Source organism: Saccharomyces paradoxus, chromosome XIV, assembly GCF_002079055.1.
Source record: "Saccharomyces paradoxus chromosome XIV, complete sequence".
Taxonomy (NCBI): Eukaryota; Fungi; Ascomycota; class Saccharomycetes; order Saccharomycetales; family Saccharomycetaceae; genus Saccharomyces; species Saccharomyces paradoxus.
Window position 1 is genome coordinate 484,469 of NC_047500.1, and position 22,132 is coordinate 506,600.

Here is a 22,132-nt window from a genome sequence, read left to right on the forward strand (position 1 = left end):
CCCCCGCTCGCATTCTTCTAGAACACTACGGAATATAAAGGAAAAAAACAAGTGGAGCATCGGATCTGTAGACTAAACAGGTAATGACGCGTCCTTCGTTCCCTCAAGTGTGTGAAGTCGTTTGAACGCTTTTATATACTGAGTAGGAATAGATAATAATAATAATATTCAATACTTATAACAGTTTATATCGGTAATAGATTACCCTAACGATACAGTGGTTACTCTTCTGAACAACACGAGCCGTACGTACAATAAAGCAGAACACATTTTTCCTTCCATCGACACTTTTTCCTTTTGCAACCAGTGGACACAACAATACGGAGAATGCAACAAAACACGTCTTTATATGACTCTTTGAACGTTACCGCCACTGCATCGACATCTGAAATTAAGAAAGCTTACAGGAACGCTGCATTGAAATATCATCCTGATAAAAACAATCATACAGAAGAATCTAAGCGAAAATTCCAAGAGATATGTCAGGCATATGAAATACTTAAAGACAATCACTTAAGAGCTTTGTATGATCAGTATGGTACTACAGATGAAGTTCTAATTCAAGAACAGCAGGCTCAGGCGCAACGCCAACAAGCCGGAGTATTCAGTCCATCTGCAGGTTTCGATGCTGAAGCAATGTCCTTCCCGGATTTATCTCCAGGTGACCTCTTCGCGCAGTTTTTTAATAGTTCTGCTACCTCATCTTCTAATAGCTCCAAAAATAGTTTTAATTTTAGCTTTAATAATAGCTCTACGCCGAATTTCTCATTTGGTAATGGCAGTGGCGTGAACAATCTATATTCTCCGTCATCAAAATACAACTCCAACGATGAAAGTCATCATTTGGATAGAGGTCCTGACATCAAACATAATCTAAAGTGCACTTTGAAGGAACTCTACCTGGGCAAGACTGCGAAGTTGGGTTTGAACAGGACAAGAATTTGCAACGTCTGTGATGGGCATGGAGGTCTAAAGAAATATACATGCAAAACATGTAAAGGACAAGGTATTCAAACTCAAACTAGGCGTATGGGGCCTTTAGTACAAAGTTGGTCTCAAACTTGTGCAGATTGCGGGGGCGCCGGGGTTTTTGTCAAAAATAAAGATATCTGCCAGCAGTGCCAGGGTCTTGGCTTCATTAAGCAGAGAAAGATTCTGCAGGTAACCGTCCAACCGGGATCGTCTCATAATCAACTTATAGTACTTACGGGCGAAGGTGACGAAGTTATCAGTACTAAAGGAGGCGGTCATGAAAAGGTAGTACCTGGGGATGTCGTTATTACCATTTTAAGGCTAAAAGACCCTAAATTCCAGGTTATTGACGACTCTAATTTGATATGTAAAAAATGCAAAATCGACTTCATGACTAGTTTATGTGGAGGCATTGTTTATATTGAAGGGCATCCTAGTGGTAAATTGATCAAGCTCGATATCATACCTGGCGAGGTACTGAAGCCTGGTTGTTTCAAGGCCGTTGAGGACATGGGTATGCCCAAGTTTATTAATGGAGTGCCAAGCGGCTTCGGTAATCTGTACGTAAAATTTGATGTGACCTATCCAGAGAGACTGGAACCTGAAAATGCTAAGAAACTACAAAATATTCTGGCTAATGATAAATACATTAAAGCAGAACGTTCAACCATGGAAACCACGGATGCAGACTGCTACTGCGACTTGGAAAAGTCTTACGACAATGTGGAAGAACACGTTCTAAGTAATTTTGAGGCCCCTGATCTAAACAATGAAGTTATCGAAAACGACGACCTTGATGATTTGATTCACGAAAGAGATTCTCGGAAGAGGAACAACCGTCGATTCGGCGAAAGTAATAATAATAATAATAATAATGAAACGAAACGAAATAAATATTCTTCACCGGCAAGCGGTTTTTATGACCATGATATTAATGGATACTGAAAACTATATAGGCATGCAGAAATGTTATACATTTTTTATTTTTAATTTTTTGTATCACTACTTTACGAACAAGAACATTCCTTTTTTTTTAACCAATTAGCAAAATATTATTCTTCTGTGCGGAAGAAAGATACACTGTTCTTCCAGCAAATTATCTACCGAAGTTCGGGTGGCAATACCATCGCAGCCCTAGCCCTTTAATAGTTTTTTCGCAGTGTAATATATTGTTATTCATCTTTTTTTCAGTGCCTGCCAAGAGATCGTGGGAGGTTACTTTACAGAAAAGCAAAAAAAAAAACCGATTAGAATGTGCATGCGCTTGTTACAGAGCAGCAAGGTAAGTTCACCATAGATCATTTTTCCAGGTTTGTCACGTATTGTTTTGCTTTCTGCAGTAGGGATTCTATAACCCAAGTGCTCATTTTCTTCCCTTTTTTTCTTTTTATTTGAATGATCTGAGTAAAAGGAAAAACATATACTGTACCATTGCGTGAAAACGAACAGAGCACAACCCTCAAGAGACGAAAAGAGAAAACTACCCCTTTCAGATCTATCTCATCTGCTTAAGCAACACTACTAATAATTCTATAATCCTCACTGAAAAAAGAACTGATGTCGCGGGAGGCATTTGACGTACCGAATATAGGTACTAACAAGTTCCTAAAAGTCACACCTAATTTATTTACCCCAGAGCGATTAAACCTATTTGATGATGTCGAACTATATCTTACGTTGATAAAAGCATCCAAATGTGTCGAGCAGGGAGAAAGGCTGCATAATATAAGTTGGAGAATTTTAAATAAGGCTGCTCTGAAGGAGCATAATATCAATCGATCTAAAAAGAGAGACGGTGTGAAGAACATATACTATGTGTTGAATCCAAACAACAAACAACCAACAAAGCCAAAACAGGCCGCAGCAAAGCAACCACAATTGCAGAAGGCCAGTTTACCTCCTATAACGGCAAAGCAGACCGTTTTGACTCGACCAATGACATCACCAGCCATTACACAGGGTGCTCATGATAGATCCTTTGATAATACCAATACTACAAACAATGATGTGAAAAATGACGTTATTTCAAACAAACAATTCTCCAAATCTTCTGCATCAGGGTTATTTTCAAATTTTGCAGACAAATATCAAAAAATGAAAAACGTGAACCATATTCCGAATAAGGAAGAGCCTCAAACTATTATTACTGGCTTTGATACAAGTACTGTTATAACCAAGAAATCTTTACAGGCAAGGCGCTCAAGATCACCTTTCCAGCATATAAGAGACATGAGTATGAACTGCATTGATAATGAAACTTCCAAGAGTACCAGTCCTACTCTTGAAAATGTGGGGAGTAGAAAATCCTCCTTTCCTCAGAAAGAATCCTTATTTGGAAGGCCAAGATCCTACAAGAATGATCAAAATGGTCAGCTGTCACTTTCCAAAACATCCTCTAGGAAGGGGAAAAACAAAATTTTTTTCAGCAGTGAAGATGAAGATTCCGATTGGGATAGCGTATCAAATGATTCAGAATTTTATGCTGACGAAGATGATGAAGAGTTTGATGATTATAATGAAGAAGAAGCAGAACAGTACTATAGAAGACAATGGGACAAACTTCTGTTTGCTAAAAATCAACAGAATCTTGACTCAACGAAATCATCTGTTTCTTCAGCGAATACTATTAACTCAAATATATCCCATGATCCTGTACGAAAAAGTTTACTCAGTGGACTATTCCTTAGTGAGGCAAGTAGCAACAATAATAATAATCACAACACTGCACATAATGAATACGCTTCTAAACACATTTCACCGACTCCTCAGACCCCTCATAGTAATACCGCTCCCGAACCGCAGCAAAACCCACCAAGCGCTAATGGTATAAAACAACAAAAGCCTTCTTTAAAAACAAGCAATGTGACAGCTCTAGCATCGCTCTCTCCCCCACAAACATCCAACAGTGGGCGGTTGCCGATGGATATACAAAAGGACTTCAAAACTAATAGTTCATCCAATCAGTTATATGAATCTAACGCCCCGCTAACCGCTCAGACTATACTGCCCACCGCCTTATCTACTCACATGTTTTTACCAAATAACATTCATCAACAACGAATGGCAATTGCCACTGGTACCAATACGCGACATCGTTTCTCGAGGCGACAATCGATGGATATCCCATCCAAAAACAGGAATACTGGGTTTTTGAAGACCAGAATGGAGATCTCCGAGGAAGAAAAGATGGTACGTACAATATCACGGCTTGACAATACGAATGCTGCAAACAGTAATGGAAATGGTAATGATGATGCCACTAATCGGAGAACGGAAGCGTTGGGGCGTAAGGCCAGTAATGGAGGACGAATATGATTACTGAGTCTAAATAATATAGATACAGTATTTAAAGTGATCTCAAAAAAAAAAAAAGAATGTCATATTCTTTACTGTCTATACAGCTATGGAGTTTCTTATAATGTTATAGTGTTCACTTCGGGTAACGGATATCATGTATTGAAAAAATATAAAAATTTTTATCTGGAAATGCGATGAGATGAAAAAATACATCGGATAGTGTATATCGTTTGTACAAGATAGGACGTGAAAGATCATATATTCAGCTGTAATCGGTAATTCAAGTGTTTCCATAAATAATAAAGCAGTTAAATCGAAATGTTAAGAAGACAAGCCCGTGAAAGGAGAGAATATTTATATAGAAAAGCACAAGAATTACAAGATTCTCAACTGCAACAAAAACGTCAAATAATTAAACAGGCACTAGCTCAGGGGAAGCCGTTACCAAAGGAACTAGCAGAAGACGAGAGTTTACAAAAGGATTTTAGATATGATCAAAGTTTAAAGGAGGGCGAAGAAGCGGATGATCTACAGGTTGATGATGAATATGCTGCCACAAGTGGTATAACGGATCCAAGAATTATCGTCACAACATCTCGTGACCCAAGCACTCGTCTCTCGCAATTTGCTAAGGAAATTAAACTTTTATTTCCGAATGCTGTCAGGCTGAACAGAGGTAATTATGTGATGCCAAACCTAGTGGATGCTTGTAAAAAATCCGGTACCACAGATTTGGTAGTATTGCATGAGCATAGAGGTGTTCCAACTTCTTTGACCATATCACATTTCCCACATGGACCCACTGCACAGTTTAGTTTACACAATGTTGTTATGAGGCATGATATCATAAATGCTGGTAACCAAAGTGAAGTGAATCCACATCTAATATTTGATAACTTTACTACCGCTTTAGGTAAAAGAGTAGTCTGTATTTTAAAACATTTGTTCAATGCAGGGCCTAAAAAAGATTCCGAAAGAGTAATTACATTTGCGAATAGGGGTGATTTCATTAGTGTTAGACAACATGTATATGTGAGAACAAGAGAGGGTGTAGAGATTGCCGAAGTTGGACCTAGATTCGAAATGAGACTGTTTGAACTGAGGTTGGGAACTTTAGAAAACAAGGACGCTGATGTTGAGTGGCAATTGAGAAGATTCATAAGGACTGCTAACAAGAAAGACTATTTGTGAATTTTTTATAGATTTGTAAAGGTTAAAAGAAGGCCGGTGAGGCTTTATATAAGTCTAATATGGTATTCTTGAAAAAAAAAGCGTCTTAAAGAGAGGGAATATAAGAAAAAAGAGTAGAGAGCATAACATATAATTTATTTTTAACTTTGCATTTTTTTTTCTCTTAATGGTTCATCAATGTATCTGTGAGAGTATCTATATAAAAAAACAAAACTTAATCATATGAAGACAATAAATTGAAAAGAACAAAACGAACGAAAGGAGGAGGTGTGGCTGAAAAATAGTTTATGTATCACAACTATTAAATTCGGTTGAAAATCCACCATTTGAAACTTTTTTCTTAAGCACTTCGCTAACTTTTTCAACTCTTAACTCATGATCAGAGGTTAACGTATTAGAAGAAGACACGTAGGAAGGATCGGTTGATAAAGGCATGGGCTTGCCTATTGCTGTATATGACGACGATGACGATAAAGGCATCTGAGTTGCTAATTCCGGATTACTTGCCAAGTTTGCACTTGAACGTAAAGATGAAGCTAACGGGAAGGAAGGTTCTAGCATATCCATGGTTAAATCTTCTTCTTCGCTGTCACTTGATTCTATTTGAAACTTAGGATTCTTGCGCATACTTGCGACAGGGTCTATGTTTGACAAAACGGATTGTCTCTGAAATAGTATCGAAGATGATCTGTTTTTTGGGGATTTGGAGGTGTTATTTGTATTATTTGAATATCGTCTCGCATTTTGTTGTGGAGACACATAAGGCGAACCAGCTGGTAATTCGGTATTTTTGATGAAAGGATTGGAAAATGTCGTTGTTGCTGATGATGAAGAATAAGCTTGTGGTGGGGACCTCTTGAGAAGAAAAGGGCATGAGTATGCTTGGGATTTCATAGATGGTCTAGATGTAGGGGTATTATTGGTTTGTGCAAGTTTTTCATCATTCAACATATCGACATAAGAGTAGAATCTTAGTATCCTGGAGTTGGGTTCACCACTGGAAGTTGTGGTGGTCATCCCAGTATTATTGATGTTATTCAATGTGGGACGGGTAGCAGCAGAGTGCGAATGAGATCTCGAAAGTTTAAGGTCTGGAGATGCCGGCGAAGTTTCTGATGATGGAAGGGTGGCACTATTTGTTCTGCCCAATAGAGCCATATTTAAGCTCACAGCAGAGGAAGGCCTTCTTGAATAAACCATATCTACGTCGCTCAGGTCAGTGTTTTCATCATTCACTATTGAGCAACTAGCATCTAAAGCTGGAGCCACCGAGTTTTCTAAGGTACGACGGCGATGATGATGGTTATGTATGTTCGAAATGGGGTTTAAGATGTACTCTTGGTGTGCCAACGAGCTTGTAGTGGAATTCGACGCCGACCTGGAGGTTGGCGCGATGTTATCTAGTGGAGAAGAAACATTATTGGAGTTCTTTCTCAACGATGGAATTCTGACCTTGCTACTGGAAATAGGTATCGGGGAAATGGTCTGCAAGTTGTAAAAACTATTAGATCTTGAACTATGAGACGTGTTGGAGGCGGAAACCGGAGGTTGAAGAAATAAATCGTTTGAGCTTGCTTCCTGCACGGTTCTTTCGAAGATAAAAGAAGGGTTGCTGTTGTTCGAACTTGACTTGTACACACACATGCCGTCTTTCCTGGCGGTTTCTTTTTGCGGCACTTGAATTCTCCTCGAGCTCTTTTTACCGTTCCTGTTCCTATTTGGAATACTTAGATCTGTGAAAGGATTAGTGTTTTATTCGTGATAAAAGCGGAAATCTAATCCCCTGGGCACCGCGGAGTGATCTTCGCCGAGATAGATATACTAAAAGAGAGGCTTTAATTGTATACCCGAAATAACGATGGAGAGTGGGGTGTTGTTAGCATGATGGTTATGGTACATGATTGCCGATGAATGTGCTGTTAGGAAGACGCAGTTTCACGTATGCACCGAGATGTCTGTGGTGCAGGTGTCGAAGTAGTAGGAGTAGACCATATTCTCTGGCACATGCGGTCGACACAAGTAAAATGGAGGCAACCAGGAGGAATGCTCAGATTGAAAAGGACCTGGCTAGATACTATCCGTCAATGTCAGAACCAGCGTTCGATGAGCTATGTCAGGGTTATAAGGAGTTCAGCATCAGTGATTTCAATAAGAGATTTTTGGGCAATCCATCTGTTTTAAATCATGAGGATAATCCCAAGTGGTTACTTAGTATTAATGGCAGGATCAGAAACATTAGGTTTTCAGGTCAGAAGATTGTTTTTATTGATTTGTACAGCGCCAGCGGCGGATTGAAAAATGATCAACTGCAGTTGATCGTGAACTACAATCAAATTGATGGACGTAGTGAAGATAAAGCGAATTTCTCAGAGCATATGAACTTTTTAAAGAAAGGCGATTATATCAAGGCTTTTGGTTATCCTGGGTTTTCTCAATCCAGACTCAAGATGTTATCTTTGATATGTAATAGGCTACCTGTGGTCTTGTCTGTTTCGCAACTACCGTTGCCTTCCAAACTAAATGATGATACTAAGATTAAATCTAATAGAGTTATTGACTATCAATTAAACGGCACTCAGACACTACTAGTAAGGGCACATATCGTCAAACTTTTGAGAAGCTTTTTGGATGATAGAAGCTTCGTTGAAGTTGAAACTCCTATTCTTTCATCGAAGTCTAACGGTGCTATGGCGAAGCCTTTTATAACGTCTTCCAAGGATTTTGACCATTTAGAGTTGCGTATTGCACCAGAATTATGGCTGAAGAGGCTCATCATCAGTGGTTTGCATAAAGTGTATGAAATAGGAAAGGCCTTTCGAAATGAAAGCATTGATTCCACGCACAATCCCGAATTTTCCACTTTAGAGTTCTATGAAACTTACATGTCAATGGATGATATAGTTGTAAGAACCGAAGAGCTATTCAAGTTTTTGATCATGAACTTGCAGAAGTTCTTTCAAGATACCCATTTTCCCATCCCTAAAACTTTTAGTGAATTATATCTGGCACTATCCGAGAATGACTGGAAGTTTAAAAAACTCGAATTCTTACCCACTTTGAACAAAGAGCTTGGTATTGATTTGATAAACTCCGGGTTGGATATCAATAGCCCAAGCGAACTATTAAGGGTTTTACCGAAAGACGTCACAGACAAGTATTTTTCTTCTGCAGGTGATAGTGAGCAGTTATCTTCCCTACAAATTTTAAATAAGCTATCGGATGTATTCCTCGAGCAGCGCCATTGTCAATCAATCTTACCTACCGTAATATACCATCAGCCTGCGATATTATCGCCCTTAGCCAAGACGGATCCTCAAAATAAGCAAATCACCAAGAGATTCGAAGTTTTTATCAAAGGTAAGGAATACATTAATGCTTATGAAGAAGAAAACTGCCCTCAATTACAACTAGAGAAGTTTCTACAACAAAAGCAAATTAATGAATTGACAGGAAACAAAATTGAGACTCTATCGCCGGTTATTGACTACCAGTATATTGAGACAATGAAATATGGTATGCCTCCAGTGGGTGGTTTTGGTCTCGGCATAGATAGGCTCTGCATGCTATTTTGCGACAAGAAGAGAATAGAAGAGGTTCTGCCCTTTGGTTGTGTGGATGATGTAAATAGGCAGTAAAATCAGCGAAACTTGCCAATGCTTTTGTAAAAAATTAAACTTATCTTGTAAATAATTGGAATGTAATTTACATATTTTTTTTCTCTATACTAATTAAACTTCGCTACGCGAAAAATCAATTATAAATATATAATTAGCTAACGAGATAGTCAAAAACCTTGAAAACTACCACCGCACACCAAAATTGGCGCGAATTAAATGGTACCTCCAACAGTAGAAGCGTCTTTAGAGTCTCCACATACTAAGTCTTACTTTTCGCCTGTGCCAACAGCGCTCTTGGAACAGAATGTTTCACCAGTGATAATGGGTATCGATGAAGCTGGCAGAGGGCCCGTGTTAGGGCCAATGGTCTACGCAGTAGCCTACTCCACACAGAAATATCAGGACGAAACCATTATACCTAATTACGAGTTTGACGACTCTAAAAAACTTACAGATCCCATCAGAAGAATGCTGTTTTCCAAGATGTACGAGGACAACGAAGAACTGACCCAGATCGGCTATGCAACCACATGCATCACACCATTAGATATCTCTAGAGGAATGAGCAAGTTCCCGCCAACAAGAAATTACAATTTGAATGAGCAAGCGCACGATGTGACAATGGCTCTCATCGACGGCGTGATAAGGCAGAACGTAAAGCTGGGTCACGTGTATGTGGACACTGTTGGACCACCAGCGTCCTATCAGAAGAAATTGGAGCAACGATTTCCCGATGTCAAGTTCACAGTCTCCAAGAAGGCAGATTCACTCTACTGTATGGTCAGTGTAGCGAGTGTTGTTGCAAAAGTGACCAGAGACATACTAGTGGAATCCCTAAAGAGAAATCCCGATGAGGTCCTGGGCTCTGGATACCCCTCCGACCCGAAGACAGTGACATGGCTGAAGCGCAACCAGACAAGTCTTATGGGATGGCCTGCCAACATGGTAAGGTTTTCGTGGCAGACATGCCAGACTCTGTTGGACGATACCACTAAAGATAGTATCCTTATCAAGTGGGAAGAACAATACATGGATAGCAGAAAGAACGCCGCACAAAAAACCAAGCAATTGCAGCTCCAGATGGTGGCCAAGCCTGTTAGGAGGAAGAAGCTGAGAACCCTGGATAATTGGTATCAGTGATTATCTCCAGTTCGCACCTATATACCTCCATGTAATGCTACATACCTCTTCAATACATCATGCGAGCCATCCATTATTATACGTCGCCGTTCTTACTGCCCGTGAAGCGTGACCGGCCCTCCTTTCCCCCCGCGCTCCGCAAAGAACAACAAGAAGTCGAGACACAACCGAAACGACTAGAAGAGAGGCTGTTGCGTTTCCTGTTCGTTCAAGTCACTGCCTCCCATTACTGTAAACCGCATCCAGCATAATCAACACATATCAGCGTACCATGTCTGCATTTGTCAGGGTGCTTCCAAGAATATCCAGAAGCTCAGTACTCACCAGATCATTGAGACTGCAATTGAGATGCTACGCATCGTACCCAGAGCACACCATTATTGGTATGCCGGCCCTGTCCCCTACAATGACCCAAGGTAATCTTGCCGTTTGGACTAAGAAGGAAGGTGACCAATTGGCCCCCGGTGAAGTTATTGCCGAAATTGAAACTGACAAGGCTCAAATGGACTTCGAATTCCAAGAAGATGGTTACTTAGCCAAGATCTTAGTCCCTGAAGGTACGAAAGACATTCCCGTCAATAAGCCTATCGCCGTTTATGTGGAGGATAAGAATGACGTACCAGCTTTCAAGGACTTTAAGCTGGAGGACTCAGGTTCCGATGCAAAGACCACTACGAAAGCTCAACCTGCCGAGCCACAGGGAGAGAAGAAACAAGAAGCGCCAGCTGAGAAGGCCAAGACCTCTACTCCTGTGGCTGAGAAATCCAACGCCCCTGCTCCTCAAGGTAGAATTTTTGCCTCCCCGCTTGCCAAGACGATCGCCTTGGAAAAGGGTATTTCTTTGAAGGATGTCCATGGCACAGGGCCCCGCGGTAGAATCACCAAGGCTGACATTGAGTCATATCTAGAAAAGTCGCCTAAGCAGTCTTCCGTGACCAGTAGTGCTCCTGCCGCCGCTGCCTCGAGCGCTACTACTGGCTCTGCTCCATCACCTTCTTCTACAGCATCGTATGAGGATGTTCCAATTTCAACTATGAGAAGCATCATTGGGGAACGTTTATTGCAATCTACTCAAGGCATCCCATCATATATTGTTTCTTCCAAGATATCCGTCTCGAAACTTTTGAAATTGAGACAGTCCCTGAATGCTACAGCAAACGACAAGTACAAACTCTCAATTAATGACCTATTAGTAAAAGCCATCACTGTTGCGGCTAAGAGGGTGCCAGACGCTAATGCCTACTGGTTACCTAATGAGAACGTTATTCGTAAATTCAAGAATGTCGACGTTTCAGTCGCTGTTGCTACGCCAACAGGATTATTAACACCAATTGTTAAGAACTGTGAGGCCAAGGGCTTGTCGCAAATCTCTAACGAAATCAAGGAACTGGTCAAGCGTGCCAGAATAAACAAATTGGCACCAGAGGAATTCCAAGGTGGAACCATTTGCATTTCCAATATGGGCATGAATAACGCTGTTAACATGTTTACTTCAATTATCAACCCACCACAGTCTACGATCCTGGCCATTGCTACTGTTGAAAGGGTCGCCGTAGAAGACGCCGCTGCTGAAAACGGATTCTCCTTTGACAACCAGGTCACTATAACAGGAACCTTTGATCATAGAACCATTGATGGCGCCAAAGGTGCTGAATTCATGAAAGAATTGAAGACCGTCATTGAAAATCCTTTGGAAATGCTATTGTGAGGTCAGAATGAAAAAGAATTCGCCATCAAATGCGTATCGCGGGAGAGAATTTCAATTTTGTTATTTGTATATATAAAAAAATTAAAAAAAAAAAAAAAATGATACTCAAATACGTATACATTATACTGAAATACTTCGCTTGTCTTAAAATCTAAACCCTCTCTCATTCTTCCATCTTAAATTGACGTACCCAAATCACGTCGAACGGCACGTCAACAGCTTTGTTTTTTCACCTCACATGAAATAAGTTGAAATTGACAAAGGAGTAGGACATAGGATATAACACATAAAGTTTCACAAATTATTTTCAGGTAGTATTGTTCTGTGACAGACATCTAGTTTCCTCCTTTCCCTCGATATTTGCCACAATTAGCTATTAACAAATAAACCATGAGTTTCCTACCATCTTTTATCTTAAGCGATGAATCTAAAGAACGTATTTCCAAAATTCTAACTTTGACTCATAATGTAGCACATTATGGCTGGATCCCATTTGTTTTATATTTGGGCTGGGCTCATACTTCTAATAGGCCAAACTTTCTGAACTTGTTGTCCCCATTACCAAGCGTTTAAACGAACAGCTTGATACAACTTGGGTGCAAGAAGTGGGTATCCTAAAACTAGTCATAATGCCCATATTTCCAATTTTGAATTACTTGACCGTTACTGCAAATAATGAAAATCGTCATGTATATAAAGTATATATATAATAAAATATAATTTCTTTTACATATTGTTATCCTTTTTTACGCTTTACTTTAGTGAAAATTGAAGGTCTCTAATACGTCTTTTAGTCGCCTTTCTTTCTGCAAGATGTGGCTGATATTAAAAAAATCTGATCAATTAGAATTTATACCAGTGTTTTAATATGTTTATTTATCTGTTATTGATATTATTTAAAATGTGAAACAAAATAAATAAAAATAACTAAAAATGTAGGGTGGTTTTGTTGTTTTGCAAAAAATAAAAGATAAGATTGATTACAAATTTATTTCATGAAATTAGTAACCGAAAGAAGCCAATTGCTTGGCAACATCGGATTCAGAAGCAGCAGCAGAAGCAGAAGAAACCTTCTTGGCGAAAGCTCTCTTCTTAGCGTAGTATTCGGCAGATCTGACCTTTCTCTTGTCTTCTAATTTAGCAACAACATCTTCGTATTTCCAACCAACGGAAGTAGACAACTTACCCAAAGTGGTGTACTTTCTACCTGGCTTCAATCTCAAAACTCTCAAAGCTTGAGGAACAACAACTCTCTTCTTTTTGTCGTATGGAGGTGGAATACCTTCGAAGATCTTTAAACGTTCCAAGGCAGCCTTACCACGAGCGGTCTTGTGGGAAACCATACCACGAATAGCCTTGTAAAGAATTCTAGATGGAGCTCTGAAATGGAATGGACCACGGGTCTTGTTGAAAGCAGTAGCCTTTCTCAAAAAGTCGTGGTACTTCAACTTGTTTCTGAAGAATTCACCAGAAATGTTCAAAGCTTCAGCTCTGACAACAACAATCTTTTGACCGTTCAATACTTGCTTGGCAATAGTGGAGGCCAAACGACCCAACAAATGATCCTTAGCTATAATAAAAGGAGAGGAAATTAAAGTTAGTAAATGCTAATCTTGTTTCAATTTTATTATTTTACTGGGTGAATTGAATATAGCTAGAGTCAAAATATTGGCTAGAAGTTATCATTACTTTTGTGGTTATAAAAGGGCATACCTCTGGTGTAACAATATCATGGTGCTTCTAAATGGCTCGTTTTTAAGCGCTATGCATGTTGGTGCTAACTTATGCTTTCAAATATAACGTGCGCAATTGGGTATTTGGCGTTTCAAGTGTTGTGTCCTGTTTCCCTTGCAAATCAATAATCATCCTCAGTTAGTTGGCACTAGTAATTTTTAGTGCACGTTGGTAACATGTTTCGCAGCATTTTATTACATTAAATACCATATTCTCTGAAGGTTTTTGCAACGTCCCCCATCTGTATATTCAATCACCCTCTGTTAGAATTAGAAATCTTTACGTACCATCAATAACAACGACTGGTTGAGACATCTTTTATGGTTGGTTGGTTGTTTAATACCTTATCGAAATGAACTTTGTACAATATCCTCATGTGTTATAGTTTCAAGAATCAGTTTTAACAATATCAGATTAATTTTCCAGAATTCGACATTGCTGCTGCCCGCAGAGGGACGCTTAGCCGGAGGGACCAGTGTCTGTCTAGGAAACAACCACCGACACTCCCAAATTGATACAAGGACTACAAGGAAAACCACCACTTGGGGACAGTCTAGCAGACGCTGTAGCCGGGGCCTTCGGCCACTGGCAGCGTCACGAGGGAAGCTTATTTGTCGGTCTTTCACGCGCTCCCCAACCGTCAAGAAAGGCCCCACTTTTCTAGCCAGGTGTAAATTTTTGAAGATGAGGTTTGGGTTTAAGGAATGTACGGATTTAATAATGTCAGGAATAGGAAACTTTCAATGAAAATGAAGTTCAGCTGCCTAAAATAGAGAGTAAAAATGTGAAGAAATGCAGGTGATTGAAATTGTAAATGTCTGATGACCAAACAAAGAGGTAAAGTAAAAAATGGAATGCACGGTGATTAAATATTGTATATGAAAAACAGTTATATATGTATCTCGTGATATCGGTTTGGATAACATTAGAATGGTAGAAAAAGCTGCTTTTACGGTCAGAGTTTGCCATTTCCAGTTCATTTCTTTGGTCTTAGTGATTCACCTTGTTTTTTATCTTAGTTGTTGATAATACTTATCTTTGCGCCATCCGTATCTAATATTAGTTCTTTGGCATTAGCGGCGCTACCGCCTTGGTTTTTCAAAGGTGAAGAATTAATATCTTTTGTTTCCAGATCATTTGAGTTGGAGTCCGAATCTTTTTCTGAAGCAGCATTCTCGTTTTCATTGGCTTTAGTATCCTGATTTATGGAGAATCCTCTCTTGTTGCCTCCGTTGTCTGCGGCCGGAGTGTTGTTTGTTGAACTAAATTGCAATAAATTCCATACACCTGGAGAACTTTTGACATTCTGTGACTTACTCGTTGATGGAGTCAGCCGTCTGTTATCGTTATTTGATTCCATGCTTTTCAAGACATTGGAATCCAGCACGATGCCCGTTTGTTTGTTTTCCATTCCGTTAGTCTGTAAGTTAGCGTTATTTGCATTGTTATTATTAGTATTATTGCTATTACTATGAAGGGGTGACCTGGCCCTGTTAGCACTGCCTCTTTCTGGCGTATATGCTTCCATCGCAGTAATATGGAATGCTTTAGTCGGAGACCGTAATAGTGTATCATAGGGTTGAGAAAGGCGTAGGTTGTTCGCTGCCAGTGAAGAATTCGTTATTCCAGTCTGCGGCACTGGGTTAGAATTTCCGGAGGACGTGGTTGTTGTTGGCTCTGAATTACCATTTTCGTCAGGTGAAGAAGTAGATATAGCAGGTAGATTCATTTTACTCCCACTACCATTGTTAGTCGGTTTGTTGGTGCTATCGCTTATGTTATTTATTATTTTGGAATTAGCACATGCATTAGTAAACGAGACTAGAGCGTTGTTTGGAGATTGCCTATTCATTTGTGATATTGATATTGCAGGCGGGTGAAGTGATTCTTTGTATTCCTTCATGTTGTTTGGATTTAAGTCAGCATTTGAGTTGGAATTGGGGGCTTGCAATTGTGGCGTCTTGATAGGTCTCGCTAACGCTATACTTCGATTCTGCGTATCCGTGAATGTAAATTGAATCTCTTGGTGTTGTTCCTGTGGTTGTGGTTGATGTGACACAGGGGGTTGTGATCGTTGCGGTGGAGGAAGATTACCTTGTGGTGGGACATGTGGTACGAACCCCTCTATGATGTTATTATTGGATGATTCCAGGACATTGTGAGATTGCAGTTGTCGTTTAGGTGGTTGTGCCATGTTGAGTGATAACCTATAGTCCATTTCCATGGGTAAAGTGTTAAACTTTGCCATATGTAACTGTAATTGCCTTGCCACTGAAGATCCACGTCTAATTTTCCCCACTTTACCTGTGTTCCATTTATTTAGAAATTCTTGCTGGTAGGATTCGCTAATCCTCCATTTCATACCTTTGCCTGGCTCATTGGGTCTTCTTGGAACTTTTTCGAATGCCTTGTTTAATGATAAATTATGCCTAATGGAGTTTTGCCAGCCGGACTTAGCAAACCTGTAGTAGGCATAATTGGAAGAGATATATTTGTAGATGTCCGCTAATGAAATGACTCCCTCCGGCGACGACAGTATGGCCTGTGTTATCATGGTCGCGTATGAATGAGGCGGTTTAACGTTTCTGTTTTCGTCATGGGATAGATCGGAGGTAAAATCCAAGGCTTGAGGATAGGCATTCGCTGATTTGTACGAATCAACAAAATTTGCGGCAATAATGGTATTTGAAGGACCCTGTGGAGATGCCACTTGTGGATTGACGGTATTGCCTGTTGCAGACGCTGTATAGTTGGGGTTGATGGATGTAAAGTAGCCATTTTTGTTCTTACTGTTATTATTGTTGAAGATGCCCTGTTCGTTAGAGCTCAAGTTTGATCCATTACCAAAAGGGGCATTGCCACCACTTCCATAAAGCTTGAACCCTTTAATTTGTTGATTAGAGGTTAATTGCCTTTGCTTCGCATAATTAGATTGTTTTATAATGTCTCTTAGCAAAGGGTTGTTGTTGCCTTCTAATCCAAACATATTTATTAAATTAGGCATCAGGTGCTCTATACAAATAGGAGCAACAACTGGGTCGCTATCGGGTAGAATAAACATCATTTGTGTTCCTCCTATATCCAGTAGGGTTCCCGAAGACAATCGAATAGGAGGATTATTGGGTCCATTATGAGTCCTTTGGAAGTTCACTTTAGCGCCGTTACGGCCCAATATGTGCAATTCCCAACCACCTATATTCATGTTATATTTTATTATGGCATGTTTCCTAGAGACGACTTTGGCTGGCCCAAGATCAATATTCACTCTGTATGAGCTCTTTACGCCATCTGAATTTTCCTGTAATGCGCTATTCAGGGGATCAGTGTTCCTGCCAATGGAGACTTCTAAATCCTTCACATAATAGGTCCAGTTGGGTCCGGATAATTTTGCATAAGCTTGTATTTCCGTCGCCATGTTCTTTTCGTTGGAGTACTGCAATGACACGGTGGTTGGTTGATCTGGGGCTGTAAGCGAAGAGATGATGGCATTTATTACACCTTGATGATGCTGAGCGGTATATTTTGTGCTGCCATAATTCGTTTGAGTCATATTTAGTTCGTTCATCTCGTTAAAATTGCTGCTGGACATTTCTTGGGCATTGATAAAGTTTCAATAAAGAAAACGGAGGGAGTACACCTATTTTTCTGTGTATTGTACTGGCTTTTTTTTTCAAGCAATGATCACTTATGCGAGGTAATCGGTAAGTTTGGCTTTGAAGAGTTCCTAGCCTTTTGTTATTCAGTATGATCTTGTCTATTGGCGGTTCGATTCAGCGGAAAAGGACTGCTCTATAGCGTTTTAAGTTTCACAGAAATATAGTGATTCTATGAACGTCACTTCTTTGTTTACCTTTAGAAATGCGGAATCATTGGCATTTTTTTTCTTTATTTACCAATTTACCTAGAAAACCCAAATGGCACAGGGCGAGCGAATTTTTTTCCCTCTTTTATGAGCGAAATCGAAGATTTTCGGTAATGTTGTGCGAAGGGTTCTGGGGAGGGGTCCGGCATAAGTCATCATCAATACTAAGGGAACGATCATATGGCACAGAAAGAGACAGGAAGAGGCCGTCAAAGTGTTGCAGCTTGAAGGGATAGGCAGAAAGCGTAATCAAAAAAAAAAAAAGAGCCTGTACCCAACAAGCAGCAGATATGCAAGAGACAGTCGCAGGTTACATATGACACAAATTATACAGATTTGTTACGTAGGCGTAGAATTCTTACGGTTGACATGATCCAACTTAAACATAACTGTTCTTGGGTTTCTACATTTTTAGGAGAGGTTTTTTTAGTGTCTGCTGATGGACCCTTTTGGACCAGTAGGAGAAAATTTCCTTCTCCAGCTCTTAGAAAAAGTCAAAATTCTTTCTTTATGTTTTGCCCTTTTTTCATCGCTTCTGATTTCCCATCAGAAGTAGCAAAAGGACAGCAATTATGTAGGGATTCATTAACGTCAGTAACAAAAGCGAAAAGACAATAAAACTCGCTTTTCCAGGCCCCTACAAGTGACATCCGGTTGACGTCAGGCAATTTTTAGATTAACACTCCGCTTTTAACAAGAAAAGTATGGGATGTCATTGCTACAGTAGCCAATCTTGTAATCCATCTGCTTGTGGCCAAGAAATATATTTTCAGCCTTTGCCAAAGACCTACTACGTATATGTGCCACACGTTGTGCTTGCCAGAAATTTAGGAAATACTTGTATAAACGACTATCTTGTGCATGTACTGGCCGTTGGTATCTGATGTCGAGAGTCATGTGGTGCACTGTTTTTACTTTCAAAGACCGCATTAATAATTGGGAAATTTCCACATTTCGCCCTGCACCTTGAAGAAATTGAAATTTTTTTTTGAGCGACGCAAAGGAAAAAGTGAAAATTATTTAAACGGACGGCAACCATGAAAAAAAAATTGTCAAGCATATTCCTATTTTATTTCCTTCCTTCTATCCGATTTCTCGCTATTACTTATTGTCTTTACTAGTGCAGTAACAAACCAAGTTTAAGTTCTCAATAGTCAGTAAAGATGAAGTACATTCAAACCGAACAACAAATTGAAGTCCCAGAAGGTGTCACTGTCAGCATTAAGTCCAGAATCGTCAAGGTTGTCGGTCCAAGAGGTACTTTGACCAAGAACTTGAAGCATATTGATGTTACTTTCACCAAGGTCAACAACCAATTGATCAAAGTTGCTGTCCACAACGGTGACAGAAAGCACGTCGCTGCTTTGAGAACTGTTAAGTCTTTAGTTGACAACATGGTCACTGGTGTCACTAAGGGTTATAAGTACAAGATGAGATACGTTTACGCGCATTTCCCAATCAACGTCAACATTGTTGAAAAGGACGGTGCCAAGTTTATCGAGGTCAGAAACTTTTTGGGTGACAAAAAGATCAGAAATGTCCCAGTCAGAGATGGTGTTTCTATTGAATTCTCCACCAATGTCAAGGACGAAATCGTCTTGTCTGGTAACTCCGTTGAAGACGTTTCTCAAAATGCCGCTGACTTGCAACAAATCTGTCGTGTTAGAAACAAGGATATCCGTAAGTTTTTGGATGGTATCTATGTCTCCCACAAGGGTTTCATTGTCGAAGACATGTAAATGGAGCAAAAAGTGTCTTAGCACTTAGAAGTGCTTCAATATGTACATTATCCCTATTTTCCTATTTAGTATTATGTAAAGACCGAGGTTCTTTGTCATTGGATGTGCCTCACTTCCAATGATGAATTGGCAGGCTCTCTAGGGAATGCTGTCAAGGGGAAACGTTGCTAGTGCTCATTGAAATAAAGAGCCACTTTACGTTTTCTCAAATTGCTTTTGTTTTTCTCTTCTATTGATGCTATTTGCATTTTTTTGGTAAAGGATAGAAACACTAAAAAAAATAAATATTCTCTCTTACGTTGCAAATGATTTTCTTCTTCTTGAGTCTGACAAATGGTAAAGTAAACCCTCTTATTCTTGGACAGTTGTGTTAATTGAAAAGATTATTGATAAAAACCAGCAAATTTTGGAACGAAAACATAAAAAAGTCAGTTACCCGACATACATGCTGGGTCAATACTGGTCAAATTGAACATAAGCATCTTTTTTTCTCTATTAGGACGTAAACGACGGCGCTTTTTCACAGCAAAAGTAAACAAAGCGCAGTAGAGGGCAGCAAAAGGAAACTGCAGCGGGCGAAGTTTATAAGCAATGACTTTTCCAGATCTCAGATTTTTTTCTCGCACCCTCCCTTCAGCATCACTTTCTTAATCTTATTTAAACAGTACTATCAAGAAAAATAACAGCTGTTTCCCCAATAAAAAACCACTATCACACGTATTTTAAAAAATAATCACTGTATTATTAACATATACAATTCCATCTTCTTTGTAGCATAAAAGAGAAAGAATAGTTCATTCTTTTACCGTTATCCAACTACTTTACACTCCTTTTTCGATCAAAGAAAAGAAACTTTTCCAACTATTTTTCACTCCTTTAAGCCTTTTTTTACTTTTACAAGCCGTATGTTTGATTTTAGTGATGTGAGCTCTTATGCTACTAAATTCCTGGGTTTGCAGATTGGTTCACAGATTACGCAATTACTGTACTTTCTTTTTTTTGTTTCGGTGCATCATCATTTTCGCGAAAATAAAGCAAATCTTTACACGCCCATTATTTTCCGTGCACGTCTTTTTTTCCGACCGTCGCATTGACAGTGCGAAACGTATTTCCTGAATTTCTCGAGATGTTACTATTGTGAAAATTAAAACAGTGTTGGCTAATTGTATTAACGTAAAACCCAGAAATTTGCAAGTCCATGCCTTTAAAATGAATTTAATTTACTAACACTCTAATTTATTTTAGCAATTCAATAAAATGAAACTTTCCGCCGCCACTTTAACCGTCGCTTCATTGATCGGTTGCAGCACCATCGCTTCCGCTTTGCCGTATGCGGCAGATATTGACACTGGATGTACTACTACTGCCCATGGTTCCCACCAGCATAAGAGAGCCGTTGCTGTTACGTACATTTACGAAACGGTCGTTGTCGATAAAAACGGTCAAACCGTCACCCCATCTTCAACTGAAACCTCTCCTACATTTTCTTCCACTACCACTTTGGTTCCTGAATCCTCGGTTGCCAAGTCATCTGCCAAAGTTGCTTCTTCCTCAGGAGTTACTGAACAAGCTTCCAGCACTGTTATCACTTCGTCTTCTGCTTTAGCGACTTTTACATCTTCAGAAGCTTCCACCATTGAATCTTCTGTATCCGTTTCAACTTCCGGGGCAGTCGCCACATCTTCTGCTGTTTCCAGTGCTTCTTCTAGCGCAAGTGGAAGCATCTACGGTGATTTGGCTGATTTTTCAGGTCCAAATGAAAAATTTGAAGACGGCACTATTCCATGCGACCAATTTCCATCCGGCCAAGGTGTTATTCCCATCAGCTGGTTGGATGAAGGTAGCTGGTCCGGTGTTGAGAACAGTGATACTTCTACTGGCGGTTCATGTAAAGAAGGGTCTTACTGTTCGTACGCTTGTCAACCAGGTATGTCCAAGACACAGTGGCCTTCCGACCAACCATCTGATGGTAGATCCATTGGTGGTTTATTGTGTAAGAATGGCTACTTGTACCGTTCAAACACGGATACAGACTATTTATGTGAGTGGGGCGTTGATGCCGCTTACGTCGTCTCTGAATTGAGCGATGACGTTGCTATATGTAGAACTGATTACCCGGGTACTGAAAACATGGTAATTCCGACCTATGTACAAGCTGGCGACTCTTTGCCCTTGACGGTCGTTGACCAGGATACTTACTATACTTGGCAAGGGTTGAAGACATCCGCGCAATACTACGTTAACAATGCCGGTATATCTGTCGAAGATGCTTGTGTTTGGGGTTCTTCAAGCTCAGGTGTCGGTAATTGGGCTCCATTGAACTTTGGTGCAGGTTCTTCTGACGGTGTTGCCTACCTTTCTTTGATCCCTAATCCAAACAACGGTAACGCGTTGAATTTCAATGTCAAGATTGTTGCCGCTGATGACTCTTCTACAGTCATCGGTGAATGTATCTATGAAAACGGTAGCTTCAGCGGTGGTTCCGATGGTTGCACCGTTTCTGTTACCGCTGGCAAGGCCAAGTTTGTTCTATACAACTAAACTTAAAGACATCAACAGTTGAGTAAGGTTGATTGTATTATATCATTATTTTTCTGCCCGCCAATTTTATTGTCTGTTTATACATACACTAAAAGCACACATCCGGATTAACATCCAAATTTTTTTACTTCATTTTTATTTATCATTGTTCCAGAGACATAAATTATTTGTAATATTAAAGACATTTGAAAAACCTATATACCACACATATCTTCTTTCCTTGCCCTTAAATCCATTCCGAGGAAAAGGCTGTTCCAACTGATGATTTTTTTTTTGTAGTTCAGCTGCCGTTCGCTACGACAGTTAAAATCTGTTCACAATGTACAAGGAG

At 39.8% G+C, this 22,132-nt stretch overlaps 11 protein-coding genes across 11 annotated transcripts; 9 read left to right on the top strand and 2 right to left on the bottom strand.

The window, feature by feature from the left end:
- Positions 1–327: 327 nt before the first annotated feature.
- On the top strand, positions 328–1,917 carry APJ1 (Apj1p; the record flags this gene model as incomplete). Its single annotated transcript, XM_033912972.1, has 1 exon — positions 328–1,917. One exon carries the CDS (start codon positions 328–330, stop codon positions 1,915–1,917), a length of 1,590 nt encoding a protein of 529 aa, XP_033768863.1.
- A 612-nt stretch (positions 1,918–2,529) lies between these two features.
- Positions 2,530–4,287, top strand: MKS1 (Mks1p; the record flags this gene model as incomplete). The annotated part of the gene is made up of 1 exon (XM_033912973.1): positions 2,530–4,287. One exon carries the CDS (start codon positions 2,530–2,532, stop codon positions 4,285–4,287), a length of 1,758 nt encoding a protein of 585 aa, XP_033768864.1.
- A 300-nt stretch (positions 4,288–4,587) lies between these two features.
- Positions 4,588–5,460, top strand: IMP4 (snoRNA-binding rRNA-processing protein IMP4; the record flags this gene model as incomplete). The annotated part of the gene is made up of 1 exon (XM_033912974.1): positions 4,588–5,460. The coding sequence occupies one exon, from the start codon at positions 4,588–4,590 to the stop codon at positions 5,458–5,460; it is 873 nt and encodes a 290-aa protein (XP_033768865.1).
- Positions 5,461–5,745: 285 nt separating this feature from the next.
- MLF3 (Mlf3p) lies at positions 5,746–7,104 on the bottom strand (the record flags this gene model as incomplete). Its single annotated transcript, XM_033912975.1, has 1 exon — positions 5,746–7,104. The coding sequence occupies one exon, from the start codon at positions 7,102–7,104 to the stop codon at positions 5,746–5,748; it is 1,359 nt and encodes a 452-aa protein (XP_033768866.1).
- Positions 7,105–7,367: 263 nt separating this feature from the next.
- On the top strand, positions 7,368–9,095 carry MSK1 (lysine--tRNA ligase MSK1; the record flags this gene model as incomplete). The annotated part of the gene is made up of 1 exon (XM_033912976.1): positions 7,368–9,095. The coding sequence occupies one exon, from the start codon at positions 7,368–7,370 to the stop codon at positions 9,093–9,095; it is 1,728 nt and encodes a 575-aa protein (XP_033768867.1).
- Positions 9,096–9,293: 198 nt separating this feature from the next.
- On the top strand, positions 9,294–10,217 carry RNH201 (ribonuclease H2 catalytic subunit RNH201; the record flags this gene model as incomplete). Its single annotated transcript, XM_033912977.1, has 1 exon — positions 9,294–10,217. The coding sequence occupies one exon, from the start codon at positions 9,294–9,296 to the stop codon at positions 10,215–10,217; it is 924 nt and encodes a 307-aa protein (XP_033768868.1).
- Positions 10,218–10,488: 271 nt separating this feature from the next.
- Positions 10,489–11,925, top strand: LAT1 (dihydrolipoyllysine-residue acetyltransferase; the record flags this gene model as incomplete). Its single annotated transcript, XM_033912978.1, has 1 exon — positions 10,489–11,925. One exon carries the CDS (start codon positions 10,489–10,491, stop codon positions 11,923–11,925), a length of 1,437 nt encoding a protein of 478 aa, XP_033768869.1.
- Positions 11,926–12,315: 390 nt separating this feature from the next.
- Positions 12,316–12,498, top strand: TOM7 (Tom7p; the record flags this gene model as incomplete). The annotated part of the gene is made up of 1 exon (XM_033912979.1): positions 12,316–12,498. One exon carries the CDS (start codon positions 12,316–12,318, stop codon positions 12,496–12,498), a length of 183 nt encoding a protein of 60 aa, XP_033768870.1.
- A 2,176-nt stretch (positions 12,499–14,674) lies between these two features.
- FKH2 (forkhead family transcription factor FKH2) lies at positions 14,675–17,248 on the bottom strand (the record flags this gene model as incomplete). Its single annotated transcript, XM_033912980.1, has 1 exon — positions 14,675–17,248. The coding sequence occupies one exon, from the start codon at positions 17,246–17,248 to the stop codon at positions 14,675–14,677; it is 2,574 nt and encodes an 857-aa protein (XP_033768871.1).
- Positions 17,249–18,684: 1,436 nt separating this feature from the next.
- On the top strand, positions 18,685–19,260 carry RPL9B (60S ribosomal protein uL6; the record flags this gene model as incomplete). Its single annotated transcript, XM_033912981.1, has 1 exon — positions 18,685–19,260. One exon carries the CDS (start codon positions 18,685–18,687, stop codon positions 19,258–19,260), a length of 576 nt encoding a protein of 191 aa, XP_033768872.1.
- A 1,257-nt stretch (positions 19,261–20,517) lies between these two features.
- Positions 20,518–21,801, top strand: SUN4 (putative glucosidase SUN4; the record flags this gene model as incomplete). The annotated part of the gene is made up of 1 exon (XM_033912982.1): positions 20,518–21,801. The coding sequence occupies one exon, from the start codon at positions 20,518–20,520 to the stop codon at positions 21,799–21,801; it is 1,284 nt and encodes a 427-aa protein (XP_033768873.1).
- Between the last annotated feature and the right edge of the window lie 331 nt (positions 21,802–22,132).